Raw genomic sequence first — 26,758 nt, forward strand, 5'->3', positions numbered from 1 at the left:
CTGCAGATCTTTTCAAGCTCTGTCAGGATGGATGGAGGCTGTCAGTGAACTCTTGTTTTCAGGTCCTCTCAGAGATGTTCCATTGGGTTCAAGTCTGGGCTCTAGCCTAGCAACTCTAAAACACTCTCAAAGTTGTCCCTAAGCTACTCCTGTGTTGTCTTGCTTTGTGTTTAGGAACATTGTCCTTTTGGAAGATGAACTTCAGTCCAGTCTGAGGTCTAGAGTACTCAGGAGCAGATTTTCATTGTATTACTATATCTCTATACTTTGCACTGTTCAGATTTCCCTCCACCCTGTCTAGTCTCTCTGTGACTACTGCTGTAAAATAACCTCATGATGCTGCCATCCCCATGGTTGGTATTGCACAAGTAATGAATGAGTGGTGCCTGGTTTCCACCAGAAAACATGTTAGTTGTGGTTTCATCAGACAGAGAATCTTGTTTCTTTCAATCTGTGAGTCCTTTAGGTGCCTTTTTACAAACTCCAAGTAGAAGTCCTTTTGTCTTTTATTAAGGAGAGTTTTCTGTCTGGCTAATCTGCCATAAAGCCCACGTTAGTGGGCCGTTGCAGTGATGTTTGTCCTTCTGAAGGTTTCTCCCATTGCAACACGGATTCTCTGAAGCTCAGCTTGAATGACCACCAGGTGCTTGGCTGCCTCTCTTACCCTGGCCCTTTTCCCATGATTGCTGAGTTTGGCCAGGTAGACAGCTCTAGTAAGAATCTTAGTTGTTCCAAACTTCTTTTGTTTAAGAATTATGAAAGTATCTGCACACTTGGAAACCTTCGGTGCTGCAGGAACTTTATTTAAAGGAGTTTGAATACTTTCTAAATCCCGTTAGTTATAAATGCCATTGTCAGAAGACAGTAGAGAAGAACTGTGTCTCTAAACTGTACACGCTGGTACTAGATTTCAACACTTGACACAAATTTTGTAAAAGCACTTTGCTAAGTTTGTTGTGACACCTTGTTGAAATTGAGAGATGAAGATTTCAGTTTTTCGGGGTAAGCAACATTTTCTAATTATAGTGGGGTGTTCAGTTTCAGGGCTTTACATAATAAGGAAAGGCCAAAGTCTTAATAAGAAGTAAATGAAGTTGGACTATCTAAAGACAATGGCAAATTGCCTTTTAATGGTTTGTTTTGAACCATTTTGTGTCCTTAAAATCATTTTTGCCAGACGACTATGTGATTATAAAATGGCAGTAAGGAGGTTTTAATCAAGAGGCGATAAAGCCACTGTTATAATAAATTAAGGGAGAAAAGTGATTCCTTTTCCAGAATAAATGCACTCTTTAACCTTTCCCTTCATACATTTGCTGTATGTGAAAACCTCCTACTTCCTGTACTTTGTAAAGCATAATAGGCCGTGCCAGATCAGCATAGCATTCTAGGTGGGAGCTTGTCTGAATTCAAGGAAGCTATTGCAATTAATCAGATGTGTTTTACTTTAGTTGTGGGGTCCTACGCTTTTAGAGATTTTTTTTTCTTTCATTCTTTATTTTTGGAAAACGTCTGCATTTTGTTCTAGATCTTGTTAATTTACAATCTCTTGGGATCTGTTTATTTCGTATATAATCCCAACGTACACAGGGATCATTAGATTTATTTTTCTTTAAAGCTAACTGTCAAAGTTTGGATTTATTTTGAGCACTTTTCCTGAAGAAACATCTATGTCCTCAACATACCTAGAATAAGTCTGCAAATGTAATATGGTGGCTTTTGGTTTTCATGTCTTTTTAGGGAGTCGAGGCTGTGGGGACTGTTTATATAAAAAAAAAAAAAAAACGGGGCCTGTTAAAGCCCATTGTGTGATTTTGGGCAATGCAAGAAATAAATTGTGGTTGTTGTTTTAGCAGAAACTCTGCAAGGCAAGGGTGATTTGGGTTATACTTAAATGTTTTGTAGCTAAATCGTGTGAGATAAATAGCAGATGTTCATGCAGGCAAGAAAGATGTGTGCCTTTTTGATATTATTTAATAACTATTCTTTTAGTCATTTATTTTAATGATAATAATAGTAAGTACAGTTGGAACAATGAAAACTGCAGCCCCATATTTCTCACAGCAATAATACAGGGAGATTCACTCAAAAGAAGCCCCGAATATTCTGTAAGAACTCTCGCTAGGACAAAGCAATCTGAACAAAACAACATGCAATGTGCTCCTCAGTATATTAGGCTTTGAACAAGCTGGGATGCCACTGCATCAGAGCGATAAGGTAGGCGTCGGACAACCATTACGATGTTTAACCTCTGTTTGCAACTTTTGGGTGCTTACCACCCGTACCCCTTCACTCAAATCACTCGACTTCTCATCAGGATGGTGGTGTACAGTAATGAGCAGCGCATCTTCAGGGTGTGAACCTGTTGGGTTACCAATTCGTTTAAGCAATGTCAGAGTCAACTGGATGATTATAAGTTAACGGAAGGTTACTTCCAGCAAGATGGGGCAATGTGTCACACATCGGCAAGGAGCATGGCAGAAATTGAGTCCTTCTTCGGCAATAGGGTAATTTCAAAGGGGCTTTGGCCACCATGGTTGTCGGATCTGATACCGCCAGTCTTCTTTCTTTGGGGTCTGCTCAAAGGAAATGTCTATTGGAACAAGCCTCGCACCGTGGAAGATTTGAGGAAAAACATCCAGCATAAAATTGCTGCTATTCCTCTCCCTGAGACACTTGCTTATACATTCAAGAACATGGAACGCTATGTCGCACTGTGTCTGTCAGAAAACAGAAACCACTTCCAGCATTGCATGTAATGCAATCGATTACACATACGTCAAGGTATATAGCATATTTCTTTGGTTCAGATTGCTTCATTCTAACGGGAGTTACAACAGAATATTCAGGGCCCTCTTTCAAGTGAATCTCCACGTATAAAAATACAAGCAAGGTTCTGGGACAATTTTTCAGTGATTTGGAATAACAAATTCAGTTCATCCACCACTAAATTAGAGACCCACTTAAACCAGTTGAGTTGACATTGAGTTAGTGAAGGTCTGGATACTCTCCATGGGATGTCATTCCACTCTTTTTTAGCATTCCTGATGGAAACTGATTGAAGTATACTATGTTTTATTAATATGTACTATAGTACAAAGCACTATATCACATCCAGAGTTCACTCTTTGTTTTACTCTTACATAAAGCTGTGCTTTGACATTTTGATATGGCCCTCTGTGAGGTGTTATGTGTAATCTAATTGTTACAGCCTTTCTGGGCGTTTTGCCAGGCCTTGAAAGGGAGTAAAAGGCTAGGAGTCCTTGAAGAGAAAATTGTGCTTAATGTAGACATTTGCTTCAAAAAATCTTTGTTTTGTGTCCATGTTATACACTGATGAGCCAAACCATTATGGCCCTCAGCCTAATATGCAAGTTGCTCCTCCTTGTGAATTCAAAACAGCTCTGAGCCACCAAAGCATGGACACTACAAGACCTCTGAAGGTGTCCTGTGGTATCTGAGGCAGCAGATCCCCTAATTCCTGTAAATTGTGAGGCAGAGTCTTTGTGGATTGGTCTTGTTATTCTAACACATCCCAAAGATGCTCAGTTGAATTAAGATTTTGGGAACTTAAAGAAGAGCTCAAAATGTTGTCCTGAGTTTCAGGTTCCTCAAACCATTCCTAAATTCATACACTGTGGTAGGATGCATTATCCAGCTTCTATTGGGGAATACCATTGCCATGAAGGGGGTGTACTTGGTCTGCAGTGATGCTTAGGTGTGGTGGTACACATCAAATTAATGTACATATGAATGCCCAGACCCAGGGTTTCCCAGCAGAACATTGCCCAAAGAACCACACTCCCTCCATTGACTTATCTTCTTTCCATAGTGTGTCCTGGTGCCATCTCTTCCCCAGGTAAATGACGCACATGTTCTTAGCTGTCTACATGATGCAACAGAAAACAGGATTTATTGGCTCAAGTCTCCTTCTTCCATTAATATAAGGTCCAGTTCTGACACTGGCATGCCCATTGTAGGCCGTTTTGATGGTAGATATGGGTTAGCTTGGATGCGCCGACTTCCGTGCGGCTACACAGTCCAATGCGCAACAGAGTATAATGCACTGTGTACTGTAATGCATTACTCCTGTAACCATTAAAATTATCGATGATTTGTGCCACAGTAGCCCTTCTGTTTGTTCATACCAGATGGAATGGTCTTCATTGACGTCTTGTATCGGTGAGTCTTGTGCCACTGAACACCCTTTCAGCAGTTTGTGATTTCTTTTTCTCTTGCTCTCACCACTGTCAGTAGGTACGCACCACAGCTTACCGGGAAAACCCCACAAACCTTACTGTTTTGAAAATGCTTTGACACAGTTGTCTGACTATATTGATTGTGCCCTTGTCAAAGTCTCTCAGGTTGTTACACCTGCCCACATCTTCCGCATTCAACACATAGGCTACAAGTACCTGATGTCAGCTTACCATCTAATACTGTATCTCCCTGTCCTTGATTTGTGCTGTTGTTATGAGATAGCTAACATCATTCGCTTTATATGGAGTGGTCATAATGTTTTGGCTCATTACTGTATGTAGTGGCCTGTAGGAGGCGTCTCAGAACTCCAAACCTCATGATAATGAGGAAAATGTGAAATTCTATATTTACTGGAAATAAAAATTCACTGAAAATAGTGCAGTGTGGTTTCAGGTATTTTAATTTTGTGGCTTCAGAGAATTTCTATTATTGTTCACTTATATGGTATCAATTAAGATGATCAGTGCCCTGAGTTGTATGATTTCAGAGATTTTTAGGTGAAGGTACTTCCAAACTCTAAGTTAGTTTCTGCTTTGTGGTTAGAAAAGTCCTTATGTTTGTTATGTTTGAGTTGTCATCTGTTAAAGATTATTGAAGAAAGGCTTTTAAAAAGAGAGTCATAGCCATATACTAAAGTTGAGAGATATAAAGTTGAAAAAGTCCACTTATTTTGTTTTTTCTTCTTTCTTTCTTTCTACAGAGCAACACTTTGCTGATGTAGTACAAGGTGAAGAATTTCTGAACTTGGGAATAGAGCAAGTTTGCAGTCTCATAGCCAGTGACAAGCTTACAGTACCATCAGAGGAAAAGGTAAGGTTTCCAAAACCATAAAAAAGAGCTACTTTTGTGCATTGGAACATGCTCTTTTATTGTATTACCGTAACAAATTATATTTATTCTTCAATTTAAAAATGAGTTCATATAAGTGTTTAACAATGAAATGGGACATCCTTCTCACTAATGAAATAAACCACACATTTTATGTTATTTTCATATAATCTTGTACTGGTGGGACTATTTTTGGCTCATTGTGAACATCGTGTTAAATGTATGCACTCTGTGATTTCAGGTGTTTGAAGCGGTTATTGCCTGGGTAAATCATGACAAAGATGTACGACAAGAGCATATGGCTCATCTCATGGAGCATGTGAGGCTGCCTCTGCTCTCCAGAGAATATCTGGTACAGGTATACTTGTGTAAAGTCAGAATTCTTCATTATTGTTGTGTTTCCTGACAGATGTAGAGTACGCTAATCTACTTTGACATTTGCTCTGTTCTAAACTGGAGAAAAAGAGAGACAGACCGAGAGGGAGAGAAAACGTCATAAAAAACCTCAAATTAACATAAATCAAGCCAGTAGCTTATCTCTAGGGGTTTTAGCCAGAATAAGCTTTATTTCCATCCCTGATTACATTTTTATCCAATAAGTCCAATCAGTAAAAGATTTTTAAAACAAATGTTGATTTTAATTTTTTTTAGTGTCTTTGTGCCTCTCCACATCGCTTGGTTGAGATACAGTAAATTTACATAATGTAAAGTAACACTGCATTCATTGTCAGCTTATCAACTAAACACTGTGATGTTTTCAGGGAGACAGCAGTATGCTGTACCTCTAAAGCAGTTCTGCTGTTTTTAATGTTACAACTATAATTCAATTTGCCCATATATATATTGTGGACGCTAGAGGTGCTGTTGCCCCGTGAAACCCACCAGACAGACGTCCAAGACACACTTATAAAAGCACCAAGAAGAATTTAATAATAATTTTCTTTAATACAGTGCACAAAGCCACCACATTCGCCACAATTCTCCAATAATAATCACAATCCTCCACTCCTCCCAGCAGCTCCGTCACTCTACCACCCAACTCCGGCTCTCTTTGATGAGATTCCCAAAGTCCTTTAAATAGTCCATGACCTGGAAGTGTTCCTTCTCTGGGTCAAATGCCACATCATCCTTTTCAAGTAGCCCGGAAGTACTGTGGGCTTTCGTCCCCGTGACTCCAAAGTACTTCCGGGTTGTTGTAGGAGTAATAGTCCCCAGGTTCTTTATGAGGTCCCTCTGGCGGCACCCATAGCACCCAACAGGGCTGTGGAAGCGGACTCCACATCCCAGGATGCTTTGAGGGAATCCGGGGAACCGTTGCTGTCCGGGGAGGGCTTCCAACTAGCGACCTGGGGGAGGCAGTGTCCCAAAAAAGCTGCTTTCTTCCATTATTTTCTTTTATGGACGTCTCGGCCGGACTGAACCGCTGGCTGTCCATCACAATATATACTAGCTGATTACCCAGTGGCTTCGCTCACTGAGTGCAAGGGAAAAAAATAAAATGTATTTATAAAATAAGTTTGTTAATTGCCAATTTTATTTTTCAACAAATAAAGAGCATTTACAATAACATAGAAATCAATATAAACAACATTATTAACATCTTTATCATATGAGAATATGAAGTAATATATAAGAAGCACGTTGCAGATAAATAAAAATTTTTAAACAGTAAAATCTTCTTCTATAATACGCTACCGTGGCTGTTCGTTTCTCTGTCCAGGATTTTAAATCACCTGTAGCTCGCAAACCGTTTCACCTATTGACTTGAAATTTGGTACACATATACTACGTGACGTCTACTATCCGCTTTCGGGGTGAAGATTTTAATAACTCTTTTTATTTTTATTTTATTTTATTGTAGAATCAACTCTCTGCAACGTGCAGCAGGGTGGCCGTGCGTGCATGTGTATGGGCACCGTTCTCATTCCCTACCACCTTCGCTAATCATTCTTGAGGCAGATTGAAGACTTAAGTGCCAGCTTAAGTGAAATGTTAAAGAAAACGTACTAAGTAATTGCAACACAAAAACTAACTTAATCAGTTTTAACGTGAAAAGATAAAAGAGAAGCAGCGGGCCGCTAGGGTGGAGTAAAGAAGAGCTGCTCAGGAAGCAGCAATTACATCAACCTCTGAGCAAACGAATGATAAACGTACAGATAAAGAGGATGAATACTATGAATGCTCAAGTCAAGTGTATTGCGCCGTTACTGGTATTTTGATAAAAGAATTTGAACAACATATAAGAAGCGTATAAATTATTAAACAGTAAAACATTAACATTTAAGAAGTAAAGATACATTGAGTACTACTGCAGTGCTTTCAGGTATACTACATTTTTTGTTTGCCCATTACGTGCATAAATGTATACATTTTTTGGAGTACCTACCCTTGAACACACGACATATAACTGACTGTGGGAGAAGCATGGATTTTAAACATGCATTGAGTTCATCTGCTGGTGTCCCTCATGGAATAACTGGTAATGTTTGACAAAAATCTCCTACGAGTAAAAAGACAGTACCTCCCATTATTTTGGTAGGATCTCTGAGATCTTGCATTGTTCGGTTCAAGGCTTCATAAGCTCTTTTATGTGCCATGGTGCACTCATCCCAAACTATTATCTTTGAATGTTGCAAGACTTTTGTCTTTCCAGAGCCCTTGCGTATGTTGCAAATTGGATTTTCGTCGTGAGTGAGGTCTAATGGTAATTGCAATGCCGAATGTGCTGCACGGCCTCCATCTAATACTGTAAAAGCGAATTCCCGATGACGCTATAGCCAGAGCTATGTCACCATTCGCTCTCTCTGCAAGAATCAGGTTTATTAAGAATGTTTTTCCTGTTCCTCTGTGGTCATACGTAATTTCCGTTTCAAACGCGAAAAGAATTTTATATATATATATATATATATATATATAGATATATATATAGATATATATAGATATATAGATATAGATATATAGATATAGATATATATATAGATAGATATAGATATATACAATATATGTGTATATGTAAATATGTACATACATACACATATATACATATATACAGTATACACATGTATATGTACATACATATACATGTGTGTGTATGTATGTATGTATGTGTATATATATATATATACATGTGTGTGTATATGTATATGCAAGTATTAAGTATTCAAATAGATAGATAGATAGATAGATAGATAGATAGATACTTTATTAATCCCAATACCCCCCTTCGACATTCTATTTCACTGTGACTGGTCTCCATCTGTGTGCTCAAATGAAAGGATTTTTTTTCTATTTAGTCTATGTTCTTATCTTCAATTTTTTTCCTCTTTTATTTTACCTATCTTCGGGAAATGGTGGAATATGGGGTGGAGTATAATGCAAATAGCACCCCAATTTCTTGTGTATTACAAAATACATGCATTGACCTCCACTGCAAACACCTGCCATACAGTCAGTCATCTCGATGAAGGAAACAGCATTCCTAACGTGTGTCAAATGTGAATAAGAACAGTAATAAAAGTAATAATACTTTATTAAAATAGTAATAATAACAAAGCATAATAAAAATAACACAATTAGTTAAAATCATAATATGATAAAATTGTAAAAGAAAGAAATTGCCCTTCATTTGTGCAATTCATATACAGTATTAAAAATACACTACAAGTTTTCTAGGCGGGCGGAAAGGAGCAATAAGGTGATATGTGATATTTGAAAGGGTCTTCATTCACAGTTCTTAGTTGCAGCTGTTTAATATATTTGTTTTTAATAATTGAGCACATGCCATCCACAATCAGAATTGATGTCTGTACATACTCATATAATTTGGGTTTCCTGCAAAAACTAATTTGAATAGTTGCAGAAAAAAACACTGTATACAAGCCAGAAAAGTAAATTGGATGAATTTCAAGGTGAATGTAAACTTTGACACACTGAGCAAGTCTCTTTTTCTGCTTAGTTTCCAGTTGTGATTGCCAATGTTCACTCTGAAAGGAGCTGTGTAAAATACATTTTTCTTCAGTAAATGTTTCTTTTAGATTATACAGTATCTGTGCCTCACAATTTTAAAATTTTTTATTGTAAAAGTTCATGAAAATTGTATGTAATATTTAAATCTATAATTCTGTTATCATCTGAAGTCTGTTTCCAATGCTCAAGATTGTAATGACTGCACATGAAGAAACAGTCGTAGATGGTTTTAGGTTAAGGTTCAGGAAACAACGTCAGAAAAGCAGGCTAAGGTCAATACCAGTTAGTAAAAAAGTATTTTAAAGAGATCCCTAAATAGACACAGAAATCTGGGTTATAAAGGATATAGCGAGAGGGTCGGGAGTCAAGAAATCAAGTACTGTTCAGTAACCAATACAAGAGAGGTAAGAATCAAAGTCAGGAAAACAAAATGAGTCAAAACCAAGAGATCAAAATAATATAATAAACCAATTCAGAAATATGTGACGGCCAGCTTAATCCTATCACAGCAATGACGTTATGTGACACAAACTCTGATTATTAAGCCTGGCAACTATGGTGGCATTAATGCCAGCAACAAAAAAATAACATCACGGGAGAAACATTTTAAAAAGAAACATTCATTAAAATGAATCAAAAGAAAATAAAGTTCTGAATTCCTTGACCTCAAAAACCACCAAAACAACAGCTTAACAAGAAATGGCTACAGAAAAATTAAAATAAAGTCAAAATATGGTTTCTACTGGCTTCGATCTTAAATGCACTTCTCCTTGATTTCCACTGGTGTCCTAGAGTATTTGAGTTATTTATTTATTTTTAATGTTCCCTTTGAACAACGAAAAAAGCAATATAGATTTTCTTTTCAATTATGTCGCACTTTTTTATAGAATAAATTGTTGTTTTAGACCTGCTGTCATGAGTTATGTATTGTAATGTTTAAGATTTATGAATGTAGTAGATGGGTTTAAACCAAACAATGCTAGAGGCGTAAATAAAAACTACATAAGTATGCCTATAGATACTAGAAAATATCTTCATGCCTTATGCCTAAATTTGTTCACCTTGGATAATTAACAATCTAGGCTGAAGCTGACAAAGCAAAGAATAAAAAAATCCCATAAAAGGATTTCCAGCATTGTAGTACCTTTACCTTCCATTAAAAACGAATCATTGGAATAGTGCATGTATTCCTTTATCTTTTTGGCTCTTAAATTTATAATTTGTTCGTTGTTGGTTTTATGAATCTTGCTATACGAAGATCTGCCTGCTGCACCTCCCACAGTTACCCTGTCCCCCTCTTCCAGTTAGACCTCTAAGTGCTGTACTCCCTTGCATTGTCTCATATGTCTTCCAAGTTTATTTTTTATTTTTTTGCATTTTACAAATTACATTTATCCTTTACAGCGAGTAGAAGAAGAATCCCTTGTTAAAAACAGCAGTGCATGTAAAGATTATCTTATTGAAGCTATGAAATATCACCTTCTTCCTGCTGAACAGAGGGCTATGATGAAAACTATTAGAACCAGAATGAGGACGCCTGTCAGTCTTCCAAAGGTGAGTGCGTAGGAGAAGTGTGCTTTCTAAACACTCCAAGCAATATTGAAATTTTAAGGAAATGTCAGCATCATAAATCATCTTTACAAATTTGTTTTCTTTTGCCTACATCAGGTACATGAAAATGGAATTTTTTTAAGCTTAACTAAAATAAATGTCCTCGGGCAGCACAGTGGTAGGAGTATTTGGTGCTGCTGCTTCATCGCTGCGTTGTGCACTATACATGCTCTCTCCATGGCCATGTGAATTTTTCTCCAGAAACTCCCATTTCTTAAAGAAGTGCATATTAGGTTAATTGTTGACTCTAAATTGTCAGTCTGTGCATGCATATGACCTGTGTCATAATGGTACGCTATCCAGAATTGTAGACTGCTGCAGGTAGTCTGTTGTTTCAGAGCACTTTGTTGCAGTTTAAGTACCGTCATTCTGGCCATGTTGGTGTCCTCCTGGAACCTGGTTGCATCCTAATGCCAGAATGAAGCTGGAAGTCTAATCTAACTAAGATGACCTAGTTGTGGTGTGTGGACTACATTTCCTTTTTTGGATGGATTTGTGCTTAATATTATCAGACTAAAATGCTGCTAAATAAGAAGAGCAGCATGCTAGGGTTAACACTGTCTCCTCTACGGACTAGGTAGGCTATGATTCCTGAGTCACTGCCTTTGTGTAAATTGAATTTTCTTTTCCCATCTATGTATGTTTTCACCACTTACTATAGTTTCCAATCCAGTTCCGAGTACTAGCACATGATGGTAATTTGTAGCTCTAAAGTGGCCTGTTGTGACTGAATGCGTCTTGCAGTAGAATGATGTCTTTAGAACACTGTAGACGAGAACAGGCCACTCAGCCCAACAAAGCTCGCCAGTCCTATCCACTTATTTCTTCCAAAAAAACATCAAGTCAAGTTTTGAAAGTCCCCAACGTCTTACTGCCAACCACACTACTTGGTAGCTTATTCCAAGTGTCTATCGTTCTTTGTGTAAAGAAAATCTTCCTAATGTTTGTGCGAAATTTACCCTTAACAAGTTTCCAACTGTGTCCACGTGTTCTTGATGAACACATTTTAAAATAACAGTCTCGATCCACTGTACTAATTCCCTTCATAATTTTAAACACTTAAATCATGTCACCTCTTAATCTTCTTTTGCTTAAACTGTAAAGGCTCAGCTCTTTTAATCTTTCCTCATAATTTCAACCCCTGTAGTTCTGGACTCTGCCTAGTCGCTCTGCTCTGGACCTTTTCTAGCGCTGCTATGTCCTTTTTGTAGCCTGGAGACCAAAACTGCACCCAGTAGTCAAGATGAGGCCTCACCAGTGTGTTATAAAGGTTGAGCAGAACCTCTTGTGACTTGTACTCCACACATCAGGGCGCTATATAACCTGACATTCTGTTAGCCTTCTTAATGGCTTCTGAACACTGTCGGGAAGTCGATAGCTTAGAGTCCACTATAACTCCTAAATCCTTCTCATAAGGTGTACTCTCGATTTTCAGACCGCCCATTGCGTATTCAAACCTAACATTTTTACTTCCTATGTGTAATATTTTACATTTACTGACATTAAATTTCATCTGCCCAATCCTGTATGCTATCCAAGTCCTTCTGTGATGATATAACGGATTCCAAATTATCTGCTAATCCACCTATCTTGGTATCATCTGCAAACTTAACCAGCTTGTTACTTATATTCCTGTCTAAATCATTTATATATATTAAAAATAGAAGCGGTCCTAGCACTGACCCCTGTGGAACACCATTCTTAACATCGGCCAGTTCTGATGAGGTTCCTCGCACCATCACCCTCTGCTTTATGTGCCTGAGCCAATTCTGTGCCCATCTAAAAACATCACCCTGAACTCCCACTTCTTTTAATTTGATGCTCAACCTCTCATGTGGCACCTTATCAAATGCTTTCTGAAAGTCCAGATAAATAATATCATGTGGTCTATTGTGATCGTATCCTTTTGTTGCCTCCTCATAGAATTCCAACATGTTAGAAAAACACGACCTCCCTCTTCTGAACCCATGCTGACTGTTCAGAATAACTCCTGTCCTTGCCAGGTGTTGCTCAATCTTGTCCTTAATAATTCCTTCCATTAATTTTCCTGTGATGCATGTTAATCATGCAAGATTAGTTCCTGATTTGCATCTGTTGCTTCTGATTTGGCTGAAGGCAACCTTGGAATGGATAAGACAGGAATTTAAGATGGCTAGATGAATGGAAGAACAGGGATCTCTTTGATGGATAAATTTTAATTTGTAACATAAATATGTTTGTCCTGCTGCCATTCTTTTAATCTTCATCAATCACTACCAACTTTTTCTAAATGCTTAATTCAGTATAATAAGCATAATATATTTCATTAGTTAATACATAATTATGCTTTATTGCTTTCATTTAATTTGATGGTGTTTTTTGAAAAAGTTTATTTCTCTGCCGACTGCAAATGTAGTCACTCCATTGTACAGTGATTTCAGAAAGTATTCTAACCATTTCACTTTCTGCACACTTTGCAGGTTGTAGATTTAATTGTAAATGGATACATTTGCCAGTTTTGCCCATCAATCTACTCTCAATAGCCCAAAATGACAAGACAAAAACATGTTTACAGAATGGTTTGCAAATTTAGACACTTGAAGTGTGTTATGGAACCCGAACACAGACAGTATTCTTAATATACACATTTTTAAAGCATTTTTTTCTTGTTTTGTAGGTAATGGTAGTAGTTGGAGGACAGGCTCCCAAAGCTATCCGAAGTGTTGAGTGCTACGATTTCAAGGAAGAGAAATGGTACCAAGTGGCAGAGTTGCCCTCCAGAAGATGCAGAGCAGGTACAAATAGATAATATAATAACTGCATTTCTTACATTGATGTGACAAGATACAATGCAGGCAATGTACTTGGAGTTTGTTATGGATCCCTAACACAGGCAGCATTCCTAATATAATGTACACGTTTTTAATAATACCAAACTTAGAGGAGGATGTTATAGTGATTGGGGATTTTATTAACTGAGAAAACCCTACAATAGGTGGAGCACAAGAACAGGAATTCATAACTGTCATTCAATACAGTATGTTAAAATACCGATAAGAGCAGAATTCTATCAGGAATTTACAGTAAGGATCTATTGATCTTAATTTTCATTGTGTTTTGGCAGAATTTATATGCTAAAAATAAATTTATATACAAAAAATAAAACTACCAATAGTTTAAAAGAGTACTCCACCCAAGAGGTATATATATTTTTTATATATTTTACTTACTCCCATGTGTTTTGTAGTTGTGCCCAAGAAAAAAATTTAACCTCATGTTTTCATGGAGACCAGGGACAAAAAATAAAGGTTTTTGACAGAATATACTTCTCTCGTGTTCACTGCTGTACTACGGCAAACAATGTTAGCTTGCAAAATGGATGAATTTCTTGCTGGAAAAATCAGTGAAGGGCATAAACAGGAAACTCATTCACATGTGATTGAGGTTTTTGAATTGAAGATCTGACTCACTGCCGCATTCATTGGTCAAGATCCGTCCATTCCTCCTCATTCATTGGTCAAGATCCACCCATTCCCATCATTCTAGCTCAGGCTCAGACTGCCACTCCCTCAAGCAAGCAAGTTGGTCATGAGTCATCAGTTCAAAAGCTCAGTTCCATGTTAATGTATTTCATATTTATGCCCTGCACTTTTTTTCCAGAAATGCTTATTTTACAATATTTTAACAAAAAATGTGTGCGTTTAGCACATTATGAGTATATGTCGGAATAATGGATATTTCGACACAAGTAGCATTAGATTTCTTTTCATGCTGTTGTACAGTGTTGGTCACTGTAGATGCTTATTCTATTAAACATTTAATCTTCTTTCTTGTCTTCTCGGTCATCCTTATAAAATACCTGTAGTAAGTAACATATAGGAAATGCTGTTTTGGGGTGGAGTATTCCTGTAAGTGTGGAGATGTCTGAGGGTTGGACAAGATTTATTTATTATTTATCTGTCTGTTATATAGTACGTTCTATCTATCTATCTATCTATCTATCTATCTATCTATCTATCTATCTATCTATCTATCTATCTATCTATCATATAGTGCCTTTCCTATCTATCTATCTGTCTGTCTGTCTGTCTGTCTGTCTGTCTGTCTGTCTGTCTGTCTGTCTGTCTGTCTGTCTGTCTGTCTATGCCTTACTCTGAACCTGTATTAGGTACTAGATGCTAGGATCAACTATAATATGTAGTTTTCAAAATGTTTTAATACATTTAGAATACAAATAAAAAGTTAAGAAAAGCACACTTTGAAACTTGCTTTTTAATTTAGAATAAAAAATATGCTGTTCATTGTGATGCAGTAGTATAGCTGATTATGGAAGAGCAACAGCTTTACTTGATTCTGCTCATCCTCTTAGATAGTGGTTTTATTTTCACTTTTGGCACTTTTTAATTGATCTATATTTATTTCACATTGTGCCTTTTCAGAGCAAGAGTCACTACAAGACACTTTAAAAAGCTTATTGGAATGAAATTCTGAACAGCAAATGCATTCAATTTAGAAAACAAGATAACATAAATCGGGGAGAAGTAATGAGACACCGCACATAATGAGTGTCTTGACATAACAATATACTGTAAACTAAAAGGACAAAAGAGTCTAATCACAGAAGTGATACACATAATATCTGAGCACTAATATAGATGTAACAGAATCTCTGGCTTAAAAGAATAAAATCAAGTAGAGACTTTTATTGTGGTTATTGTGGTAAAATTGGAATAAATACAAAATGTCCTAGTGATCTTTCTCAACATTTCACTTTGCTTTGTGTTTATTGAATATTATCTGTAGTATGATACTGTGTTACAGTGGTTCAACATACAGAAGTGCAAGCACATATGTATTTGACTTTGTTTTTGTAACCATATCTTTTATTCCAGTGCATCATCTGAATGCTCTTATTATTTTTAACAGGTGTTGTGTATATGAGTGGTCTTGTCTATGCAGTTGGAGGATTTAATGGCTCGTTAAGAGTACGCACAGTAGACTGTTATGATCCTGTCAAAGACCAGTGGTTATGTGTGGCCAGTATGCAGGACAGAAGAAGCACTTTGGGAGCAGCAGTATTAAACGGTCTTCTCTATGCTGTTGGAGGTTTTGATGGCAGCACAGGTGTGTGAATTACAGTAATGAAAAGATGATCACAGTCTTTTATGAATGGTTATCAATTTGAAAACCTATGCCAGACCCATAGCTTGAATAAAGCAATTATTTTCATAAACATGAAACCTAAACATATATTACAAAATGAAAACTGCATTAACACTTCCATTATTCTTCAGACAGTTTATTCCTCCTTGTAAGACTTTAAATATGTTGAAACTCTTTTTCCCTAAATTCTCCTGATCTAGGCTATTGGATGCTGGGCCTAGAGGTTAAGGTGTTGAACTGTAACTAACAAGTGCAGTCCCATCCCTGACTCACTGTGTGTTCCTGAGGAAGTTGTCTCCAGTTATTTAAGAATTTAAACCATGCACTGGGATATGGAAGTCAATCTACAGGCTGGTCCAGGTCAGATAATTATGCAATTATTGCATTGCATTGCATTACAAGTTGCATAGTTAGATCTGGACCAACCTATAGATAAAAATGTTACCTTAATAAATCAATCTTTTGGAAGCAAGACACACACACAATACATTGCAGTTTGAAAGTTATTCTCAAGGGAATAAATGTTCAATAATAATACAGTATATATTGTACTGCATTATTTTAGTTTGCTGTCTTTCGTTATGTTGCTTTGTTATCCACTTTGTATTCCGCTGAAGTTAAGTTGCACTGAGTAATGTTGGTGTACTCAGTCATTAGGAAGCCCTTGGACTGTACTGAAGCATCATGTTTGTCTCACTTTGTTCTTGAATTTTATGTCTATAGTAGGAATTATGTGATTAACAAATCATAATAAAAAACTGCACACGGTAAATATAATTATAATAATCACTTCTTCTGTGATAGGCCTAGTGACCTTTAAACTGAATTTAACAGATTGCTGATGGAGGGATGCAAAGTGTTCTTGTTGGGGTCACAGAATTCTACCCCATTGAATTTTTAAGCTTCCATGATGCTGAAAAATACTCATCATGGATTTCCAATTAATAATTTAGGTGACACTTTAGTTACTGCATCTACTACTGCTAGTACAATTATTACTCATTTACTCTTGTATAACAAGACCTTAAGAAAGACTTCTTTTTGGATCTTGTGAAAACGTCCAAGGGGATGAATACTTTTATAGGCACTGTATATGGTTTTCTTTTTTTTTTCTCTGCAATATACAAAGCACAGAAAATCTAAACACTGTATTTACGCTGGAATTTAAAATGAAACAAATGGCCACAAAATGGAGGTAGAATCTTTCCAGGACTTGAAATCAAAAGAGTAATAAAGTGTGGCAATTCCAATGTGTTTTGAACAGAGGTGGGTAGAGTAGCCAAAAATTGTACTCAAGTAAGAGTAGCGTTACTTCAGAATAATATTACTCAAGTAGAAGTAAAAAGTAGTCCACCAAAAACTTACTCAAGTAAGAGTAAAAAAGTACTTGGTGAAAAGACTACTCAAGTACTGAGTAACTGTTTGAACATAATAAATGATTTATTTTTTAGAAATGTTGTAATAAGACAGACAAAAATATAAAATAATGTGCAAATTCTGCTATTTCCAAATAATAAAATAAAAAAAGAGTACAAATAAATCACATCTTTACAAAATAAAGATGCACAAATAACACAAAGTTCCAAATCTCAGTTTTTCACAAAAAATCTTTTGAAGCCAATACCTACAGTAGGTAACATGTATGTTTGAACAGTGCAAACTACTTACAGTGACGAGATACCCTGTACACTGACAGTATAATACTGCATATGCACTTTGTGGTGTAGCGGGTCCGCGGTTTCAAAAATAAAAAAAGGCCAGTTTCAAATCCGTAAAGCTGTGTCATTCTCCGTGGGCGCAATTGCACGACCGTGGGGAGTTAATGAGGTACTTGGAGCGAGTCACACCTACACGTGCAGGTCCGATCATTCTCAATTGATTTATTGGCTTCCTGTGGCGTGTGATTAAGGCCCACGGAGACGGGAGTGTATATATATACGGGTCAGCACAAAAAAGAAGGGGGAATCAAAGAAAAGGAGAAAAGACATGAGGTTAAAAGACATGAAAGGCAGGCTTGGGAGTGACGATCTGGTTCTTGCAGTGAAGCTGTGACCATTTAACAGTGAACAGGAGCCCCGCATGACTAAAAAGTCTCTCACAGGTTGCAAGACACAGGAAGTTTGTGTGTGGTCATGTGACTGCATGGCTACGTCTGACTGGTGAAGCAGTCATGCAGTAGATCCACTGGCAACTTCTCTCTTGCAAAAATATAGTTTAATGTATAAATAGAAAAAAGTAACGAGTCGAGTGTTGCCCAATGTAGTGGAGTAAGAGTAGCGTTTCTTCTTCACAAATGTACTCAACTAAAAGTAAAAAGTATGGTGCAGTAAAACTACTCTTAGAAGTACAATTTTTTTAAAAAGTTACTCAAGTAAATGTAGCGGAGTAAATGTAACTCGTTACTACCCACCTCTGGTTTTGAAAATGGTAACTTTAGGGAGAAGGTGTTTAAAAGTGGCAGTAGCAGTTGCATCATTTAATTAACAATTTCCAGATCATTAAGGGTCCATGTTGTGTGTTGGGGAGAACAGGCTTCTTTAAAATTGAGCACCAGTGGACACTAAAGGGGGCTATAAGAGGTCTACTTCATTGCAGTCAAAATCCTGTCCTGTCCCTGGAAGCCATTGCATGGATTACCCTGTAAGTGGCTCCAGGACCGACTGACACTGTCTTAACCACAGCCACTTTGAATTTGGAATCTTGAGAATAGCCAAGGCAGGGGCTTAATTGGCTGGAAAAGGGGGACAAGGATTTGGGAACGAAGCAGACAAATGTGATAGTGGAAATGCTTTGTGCATAAAGAGCTGGATAAATAGGTAGCCAACCAAACTGGTAGACATGTGATTACCTATTTACTTAGATCTAGTGAGACAGCAGAGGTGTGCGTTTTATTTTTGCTTGATTTGAATTTTGTCTACCCCATATTACTTTTCTAGTAAACACTTTGTATATTTGTATGTATTTGGGTAGTTGTAATCATTTTGTGTTAGGAATTCTGAACCATCCCCTGTCTTTCACTGTATTTAAAGATATTCCTGGCCTTAATGGACCTGAATATGATGAAAGTATCTTCTTCAGTGTATCTGATAGATTAGCTTCCTGTGTTTCACTTTGCAAAATACTGTATAACAATATACCATTGTTTATCTCTATTTGTGCTTTTGGAGTACTAGGGTATTATACTGTGTTAGCCATTATGGATATAGTGAGAAGTCAAACACAATGACACATTTTATTGGCTAAGTAAAAAGATTACAATATGCAAACTTTCGAGGGGGCTTGAGTTATCTCGAAAGCTTGCATATTGTAATCTTTTTAGTTAGCCAATAAAAGGTGTATTTTGCTTGAATTCTCACTTTGTGCTTTTGGGAAACCTTGCAAAACAATATAAAGATAGAGATCACAGTCACATGAAGGGTATCCTAATTATGGGCTTAGCAATCAGCCCAAGCAGGGGGATGCCATTAACCTATATTGTAGATAGATACTTTATTAATCCCAAGGGGAAATTCACATACTTCAGCATCAGCATATTGATAATTAATATATATATATAATATATATACAGTACAAAACTTTTAGGCAGGTGTGAAAAAATGCTGTAAACAAAGAATGCTTTCAAAAATGGAAGTGTTAATCATTTATTTTCATCAATCAACAAAATGCAGTGAATGAACAAAAGAGAAATCTAAATCAAATCAATATTTGGTGTGACCACCCTTTGCCTTCAAAACAGCATCAATTCTTCTAGGTACACTTGCACACAGTTTTTGAAGGAACTCGGCTGGTAGGTTATTTCAGACATCTTGGAGAACTAACCACAGATCTTCTGTGGATATAGGCTTCCTCATATCATTCTGTCTCTTTATGTCATCCCAGACACACTCGATGATGTTGAGATCAGGGCTCTGTGGGGGCCATACAATCTCTTCCAGAACTTCCTGTTCTTCTTTACGCTGAAGATAGTTCTTAATGACTTTGGCTGTATGTTTGGGGTCGTTGTCCTGCTGCAGAATAAATTTGGGACCAATCATACGCCTCCCTGATGGTACTGCATGATGGATAAGTATCTGCCTGTATTTCTCAGCATTGAGAACACCATTAATCCTGATCAAATCTCCAACTCCATTTGCAGAAATGCAGCCCCAAACCTTCAAGGAACCTCCACCATGCTTCACTGTTGCCTGCAGACACTCATTATTGTACCGCTGTCCTGCCCTTCGACAAACAAACTGCCTTCTGCTACAGCCAAGTATTTCAAATTTTAACTCATCCGTCCAGAGCATCTGCTGCCATTTTTCTGCACCCCAGTTCCTATGTTTTCGTGTATACTTGAGTCGCTTGGCCTTGTTTCCACATCGAAGGTATGGCTTTTTGGCTGCAACTCTTCCATGAAGACGACTTCTGGCCAGACTTCTCCGGACAGTTGATGGGTGTACCTGGGTCCCACTGGTTTCTGCCAGTTCTGAGCTGATGGCACTGCTGGACGTCTTCCGATTTCGAAGGGTAATAAGCTTGATGTGTCTTTCATCTGCTGCACTAAGTTTCCTTGGCCGACCACTGCGTCTACGATCCTCAACATTGCCCGTTTCTTTGTGCTTCTTCAAAAGAGCTTGAACAGCACATCTTGAAACCCCAGTGTGCTTTGAAATCTTTGTCTGGGAGAGACCTTGCTGATGCAGTATAACTACCTTGTGTCTTATTGCTATGCGCATTCTTGCCATGACATGAAACTGTCTTCCACAACCTCACCTTGGTAGCAGATTTTGGCTGTTCCTCACCCAGTTTTAAGCCTCCTACACAGCTGTTTCTGTTTCAGTTAATGACTGTGTTTCAACCTACGTGTGACATTGATGATCATTAACACCTGGTTGGTAGAATTGGTTGATCATATATCTGACTATAATATAGGGCAGAGTGGTGGCTCTGAGGCTTCGCTGGTATCCCGAAGGTTGCCGGTTCGAATCCCCGTCACTGCCAAAAAGGCCACTGCTCTGCTGGGCCCTTGAGCAAGGCCCTTAACCTGTAATTGCTCCTGCGCTCTGACCTCAAGGGGTATGCGAAAACTACCAAATTCCTAATACAAGAAATTGTATAAGGCGAAATAAAGAACAAAAAAAAAAAAAAAAAATAATCCTACAAAATCCCTGACTTTGTGCAAGTGTACCTATAAGAATTGATGCTGGTTTGAAAGCAAAAGGTAGTAACACCGAATATTGATTTGATTTAGATTTTTCTTTTGTTCGCTCACTTTGCATTTTGTAAATTGATAACAATAAAAAATTATTATTTATATTTCTGAAAGCATTCTTTGTTTACAGCATTTTTTTCACACCTGCCTAAAACTTTTGCACAGTACTGTATATTAAATTAAAGAGTGATAAAAATGCAGGTATAACAGACAATAACTTTGTACGCTCAATCCACTCCCTCACACCATGAAATTGTCATGTAATGAGATCATGTAAAATTATGATTTGTTGGACTCTCTTAGGCCATTGCAATCAGTTGTAGAAAGTAAGGTAGAAGCCATATAATGAACCATAATCCAAGTACAACCAGCAGTGCAACTTGCCATTTTTTGTCTTGCCACAAATTTTCTTTGTTTTAAATTAAAGAGACTACTTTTTCATTTCAGGTTTATCATCTGTCGAAGCATACAACACTAAGACAAATGAATGGTTTCACGTTGTTCCAATGAACACCAGGCGGAGCAGCGTAGGAGTTGGTGTTGTCGGAGGTGATTACAAGTAGAATATGTGCATGAATAATTGATTAGTCTGACTCTGACATTAGTGTTGCTATGCCTCGGGGCTGCTACAGTGATACCAATACCAAGGCTTTGATATCGCGCACATGAAGAAAAGGAAAAAAATAGAATTTCCATGGCCTAGTAATTATCCTTAAATTTCTTTTGACCATTAACATATAAACAAAAACCTTTTCAAGGCTATTTGTTTGTCCATTAATTCTCCTGTTACTCATAGAGGGTAATTTCATACAGACACCTTTACACAGCCAGACATTACGAGCGATTTTTCCATAACATAATATCATTTACAAAATTTTCTTTTAAACAATGCCCCCAGACCTGAAGGAACACTGCTAGAACTGCAGTGCCATCCTCCTTATTTCATTTACAAGACATTTTGCACTGTTGTAACCAATTCAGTTTTTCCATAAAAATAGGATCAAAGGTTTTTGTGGTTAGGAGTGGTTGAATCGGAAAGTGCTTTGGAAAGAAAGGACTAAGAATAGTCAGAATCGGGAGAAGATCATAACCAAAGGTTCTAGAATCGGTCACTAAACCAAAAAGGCTAGGCAATGTTCAGAGTCAGGACTAAACAAAGTCTTTCATCATTTAAAGACTAAATACAGATGTATCCACGTTGTTCTTTTAAAGATATCGACTATGAACATTTTACCAAACACTCCATATAATGTTGCGTATATACCTACCTCCCTTGTTGTTATGTTGAAACATAACAAGTAGGCTAAAACTATAAAATTAAAAAGATAAAACATATGTTTATTAGGGAATGATAAAATAATCACTATCAGAATAAAACTAAACAATACAAACTTTCCCACAGCCCTGCTCAGAATAAAAGTGGATTTGGAAGATGCATAAACAGAAATGAGGAGCAGATAATAATTAGTTTGAACAAAGGTGTAACAATAAAAGGAAAAATAAGAAAGTAGCAAAACAAAACTTCAAAGAATCACATAAATATGTAGAACTAATAAACTAAAGCAAGACTTTTAACTAACTAAATCAAAAGCATAATCCCAATGATGGAGATAATGGTCAAAAATCCAGAACAATATCCAGTTGCAGTATTTCTAAATCCTAAATTCACAAAGCAAGGAGTATAAAACCAAGAGAGCAGCAGTAACTAACCATGAGGTATACTTAAATGAAAAGCTAAGAAAGTAGAAAGAAAGCAAATCTAAGTGTAGAATGGCCAAAGGCAATGCCACAACTGCATCAAGGGCCAGCTCTTAAATCTCCTTCAGGTGACTGCACTATTGATTGCCACAGCAAAACTAAAGTCTTTGCCCTTTAGTGGTTAAGGTAAACATGAAAATGAGGATATTGGGTAACAATAAAGAAAACTAAAAGTGTACAAAGCTAGGAAAGGGAGTAAATCAAAACCTGACACTAATGACATGTAGCATTGTTGCAAAAAAACAAAATTAAAGTCACAGGGACAGCGATCTAAGCAAAGATGCCTAGATGTCCATTTTTGCTTCCAATTCTTCTAACTCCTCCAGGTGTGGATACCTAGGTGTTCCCAGGCCAGCTAGAAGATATAATCTCTCCATCTCATCCTACATCTTCTCCAAGGTTTCATCTCAGTTGGACATGCCTGAAACACCTCAACAGTAAGGTGTCCAGGAAGCATCTAATCAGATCCCCCAAACAACCTCAACTGGCTCCTATTGATGCGAGGAGCAGTTGGCTCTACTTCAAGCTCCTCCTGAATGTCTAAACTCCTCTCCCTATCTGAAAGGCTGAGCCCAGACACCATCTGAAGGAAGGTCATTTTCACCGCATGTTTCTATGATTCAATTCTTTTGGATTGGTAAAGTGTGATCACTCTGATCAATCTCTTGCTCCCATGAGATGCTTAAACTCCTCCGCTTAAGGCAGCACCTTCTCCCCAACCTGTAGAAGGCACTTGTCCATCTGAGAACCATGATCTCTGACTTGGAGGTGCTGATTCTCATCCTCACCTCTTCACACTCTACCACAAACTGGCCCGGTGCATACCTGATGTCACCACTTAATGAAACCAACAAGACCACATCATCTGCAAAAAGGACAGACGTGATCCTGAGGTCACATAACTGGACACCACTGGGCTGTGCCTAGAATTGTGACAGTCACAGATTATCTTGTAAATCGGTGTGCCTATTTATTTTGTCTTTTTGGGATGAAGAAGTGAATGGGTTTGCCCGGCGTCATTAAAAGAGTAACTTGTTGTGAACAAAAATTTCATAACTTTTGATATGCTCCAGCCTTGGTGACCCTGAAATGGTTTAAGTTAGTTGTTGATAGATAATTTAAAAGTTTTAACATTTTGCTCTACAGTATTCCAAAGATTAATCTGGTCCTAGTGCAGTCAAAAAAGGGTTGGCGTGTTTTTACCTTTTTAATATTTAAGATCTTCTATACCTTCTCATATTGTACAGATATAAAATGTACCTTCTTCTCTGTTCATGTCACTGATATATGTTTCATTCATTGTTAAAACAGAAATACATGTGATGTTAAATTATATATGTAATTTTTTTTTTTGTGTGTATATAAGGGCTACTATATGCAGTAGGTGGATATGATGGTGCTTCCCGGCAATGTCTTAGCACAGTAGAGGCATACAACCCTAATACCAATGAATGGAATTATGTGGCTGAGATGAGCACACGCCGAAGTGGGGCAGGTCAGGACTATTCATTTATTTTTATTGTTTAATGTATGATTTGGATTTCTGTCTTTTGTAGGGTGGGAATACAAAACAGGGTTCAGACTGAAAAATCAGATGCACAACAATGCCATGGCCAATTCATTTTTTTTATAGACTGTTGGAGGAAAAAAAAACTTTTACTGTAAGCAAGGGAATTATACATAAGGTTGAAAGTGTCCGAATCTGTTACACTCTTTTGTCTGACAATGCACCTGACTCTCACAGTCAACTTTGCAGCTGGTGCCACATGGCAGTACAACATAGTGGCATCGCTGCAAGAGTGGCGATGATCAGACCAGAAATGTTGAAAGCACTGGATATTATGGGGTGTTTTCGCTAATGTGCCTCTTGGAAGGTGGGGGCAGACCTTGAGTCAGGCAGACTAGAGTAGTGGTCTGTCTTTTTAAAAGCCAGACTCTGTTGAATGACATCTTTTTGCATAGTGTAGAAAATTGTCTCTCCAGTCATTGTTTGGGTTTATAGTGCCACTCAGCTGTCAGCATTCTTTGTGTACAGTATAGTTTAGCTTTGCTCAAAATTACATCAAAACTTAAGTTTTAAAAAGTGGCAGCTTTAATAGTGATGAAATGGAAAGGTAGATATTTGCATTTTTTTTGTTTGTTTATTATCCTATACCATGGAAAACAATACCATTTCCGACCCCCTACAAATTAGATTACATAAACTTTAGATGCATATTTGCCATTTATCATATTTTTGGTGCGTCTTACTGGTGTTTTGAAATAAAAAAGTTCCCCACGTGAAATATAGATTTTACTTGATGTACAATTCCCAGAAAAGCTTTCTCTTGGTTAAATGAGGGCCTCCTGTCATTAATCTGAATGTATGAGTTGGTTTTTTTATTATTATTATTTTTATTTATTAAGATATAAAATCCAATTATCTTGAATTATCTTTTAATGCAAGCCGTATATGTAGTATAATCCATAGTCACCAAAGTGTCTTTTTAGACACTGTGGTCTATTGTTTGGAAGACACTTGTTAACCTCTTGATTCTCAATTAGGCCCGACCCACACTACTGTGTTTTCATTTAAAAACGCAGATATTTTTGCCTTTTTTTTCTACACTATGCTGCCATTTTCTTCCCCTGTAAACAGACTTAAAAAAAAAAAAAAAACACATTTCAGAGTTGTAAACTTATGAAAATTCTGACTCAGTTTTGTAATGTGGACGGGTGAAATCACACACTGATTTGATCCTGCTTATTATGTAGCCCTTTCCTGATTAAATCCGTCACATTACAATGTCTCATTTCATGATTGGTCACCCCTCATTGAAGAAAACCATATTCCAACAGAGCAAAATTAGAAGAGTTGCTTTCCATGGCACTTATTGTGTTCATCTGTATGCCTGTATGTACTGGTTTAAAAACTCAATTTTTAACTGAAATTGTACAGTAGTAGTGTGGACATAGCATTAGGGTCACAGGATCTCACCACATCAGCATTGAGCTTCAGGATTAAACTGTCCAGGACAGTTAAACACAACATTTAAACTAACAGAATATCCCTTTACATGACTGGAGATAACCCTTGTAAAGTCGATATTGACAGCATCTGAGCGAACACAAAGCACTGCCCCACTTTTCTGTGGCTTTTTAAACAGCAGTCATTTCTGTGTATTAAAATACAAAGGCCAGAAACCCTAAATACTTTTAATAAAAATGTAATGTGAATTATTATGGCATACATTTTTATATTCCATAGAAACTATATTAAAACTCTTCCTTTCTTGCTTTCTTTGAATCTTATTGATTACCTAATAATTTATATGCTCCAAAAGGACATATTTTCTTAAATCACTTGTTATTTACCAGATTTCCCCCAGGGAACAAATAAAGTTCTATCTATGTTGATTGATTTCTTTGGTCCACAGGTGTTGGGGTTTTAAAAGGTTTGCTGTATGCTGTTGGTGGTCATGATGGCCCCTTAGTGAGAAAGAGCTGTGAAGTTTATGACCCTGCCACAAACTCTTGGAAGCAAGTCGCCGACATGAATATGTGTAGAAGAAATGCGGGTAAGAAAATGTAACACTTTATTCCATATAATGGGCTTGAAAGATCAAGGATCTTGACTACCACTGATCCTTCCAATTTCTTACGGAATGAGTTTCCGACAGGCATTGCTAAAACATTGGGTTGTAACCAACTTAGCATTCCGTTTACCTTGGGAAAAATTAGCTAAAAATGTTACATATTTTTCAACAAGAAGAAATGTTACTACTTGTAACAGAAACAGTGCTGTAATAATGCAGATTTAGTACACATCCTTTGTATGGTACGTTTTAAGACCATCACCAATGCACAGCTTGATGTTGCAATCAGGACTTTGCAGCATTATGTTATTTCATCCACTAGAGGGCAGCAGAATATTGTCCCTTGTGTTGTTCCGATTTAAAAATGTAAAGTGGATCATTACACGTCACCCAGAATCTGACTCAGGGTTAACCACAGTTGCATAGA

General features: G+C 37.3%; 1 protein-coding gene across 1 annotated transcript in view; it reads left to right on the plus strand.

Annotated features, from left to right (window-relative positions):
• Window positions 1-26,758, plus strand: part of klhl2 (kelch-like family member 2) — a 104,612-nt gene that overhangs the window by 70,036 nt on the left and 7,818 nt on the right. Inside the window, exons 6-13 of the mRNA XM_028805002.2 lie at window positions 4,961-5,070; window positions 5,330-5,446; window positions 10,459-10,608; window positions 13,322-13,439; window positions 15,571-15,768; window positions 21,446-21,547; window positions 24,123-24,251; window positions 26,173-26,313. Of these exons, the coding sequence (XP_028660835.1) occupies window positions 4,961-5,070; window positions 5,330-5,446; window positions 10,459-10,608; window positions 13,322-13,439; window positions 15,571-15,768; window positions 21,446-21,547; window positions 24,123-24,251; window positions 26,173-26,313 (1,065 nt within the window). The remainder of the gene's footprint in view (window positions 1-4,960; window positions 5,071-5,329; window positions 5,447-10,458; window positions 10,609-13,321; window positions 13,440-15,570; window positions 15,769-21,445; window positions 21,548-24,122; window positions 24,252-26,172; window positions 26,314-26,758) is intronic.

The sequence above is a fragment of the Erpetoichthys calabaricus genome, chromosome 7 (genome assembly GCF_900747795.2).
Source record: "Erpetoichthys calabaricus chromosome 7, fErpCal1.3, whole genome shotgun sequence".
In the NCBI taxonomy this organism is placed as follows: Eukaryota; Metazoa; Chordata; class Cladistia; order Polypteriformes; family Polypteridae; genus Erpetoichthys; species Erpetoichthys calabaricus.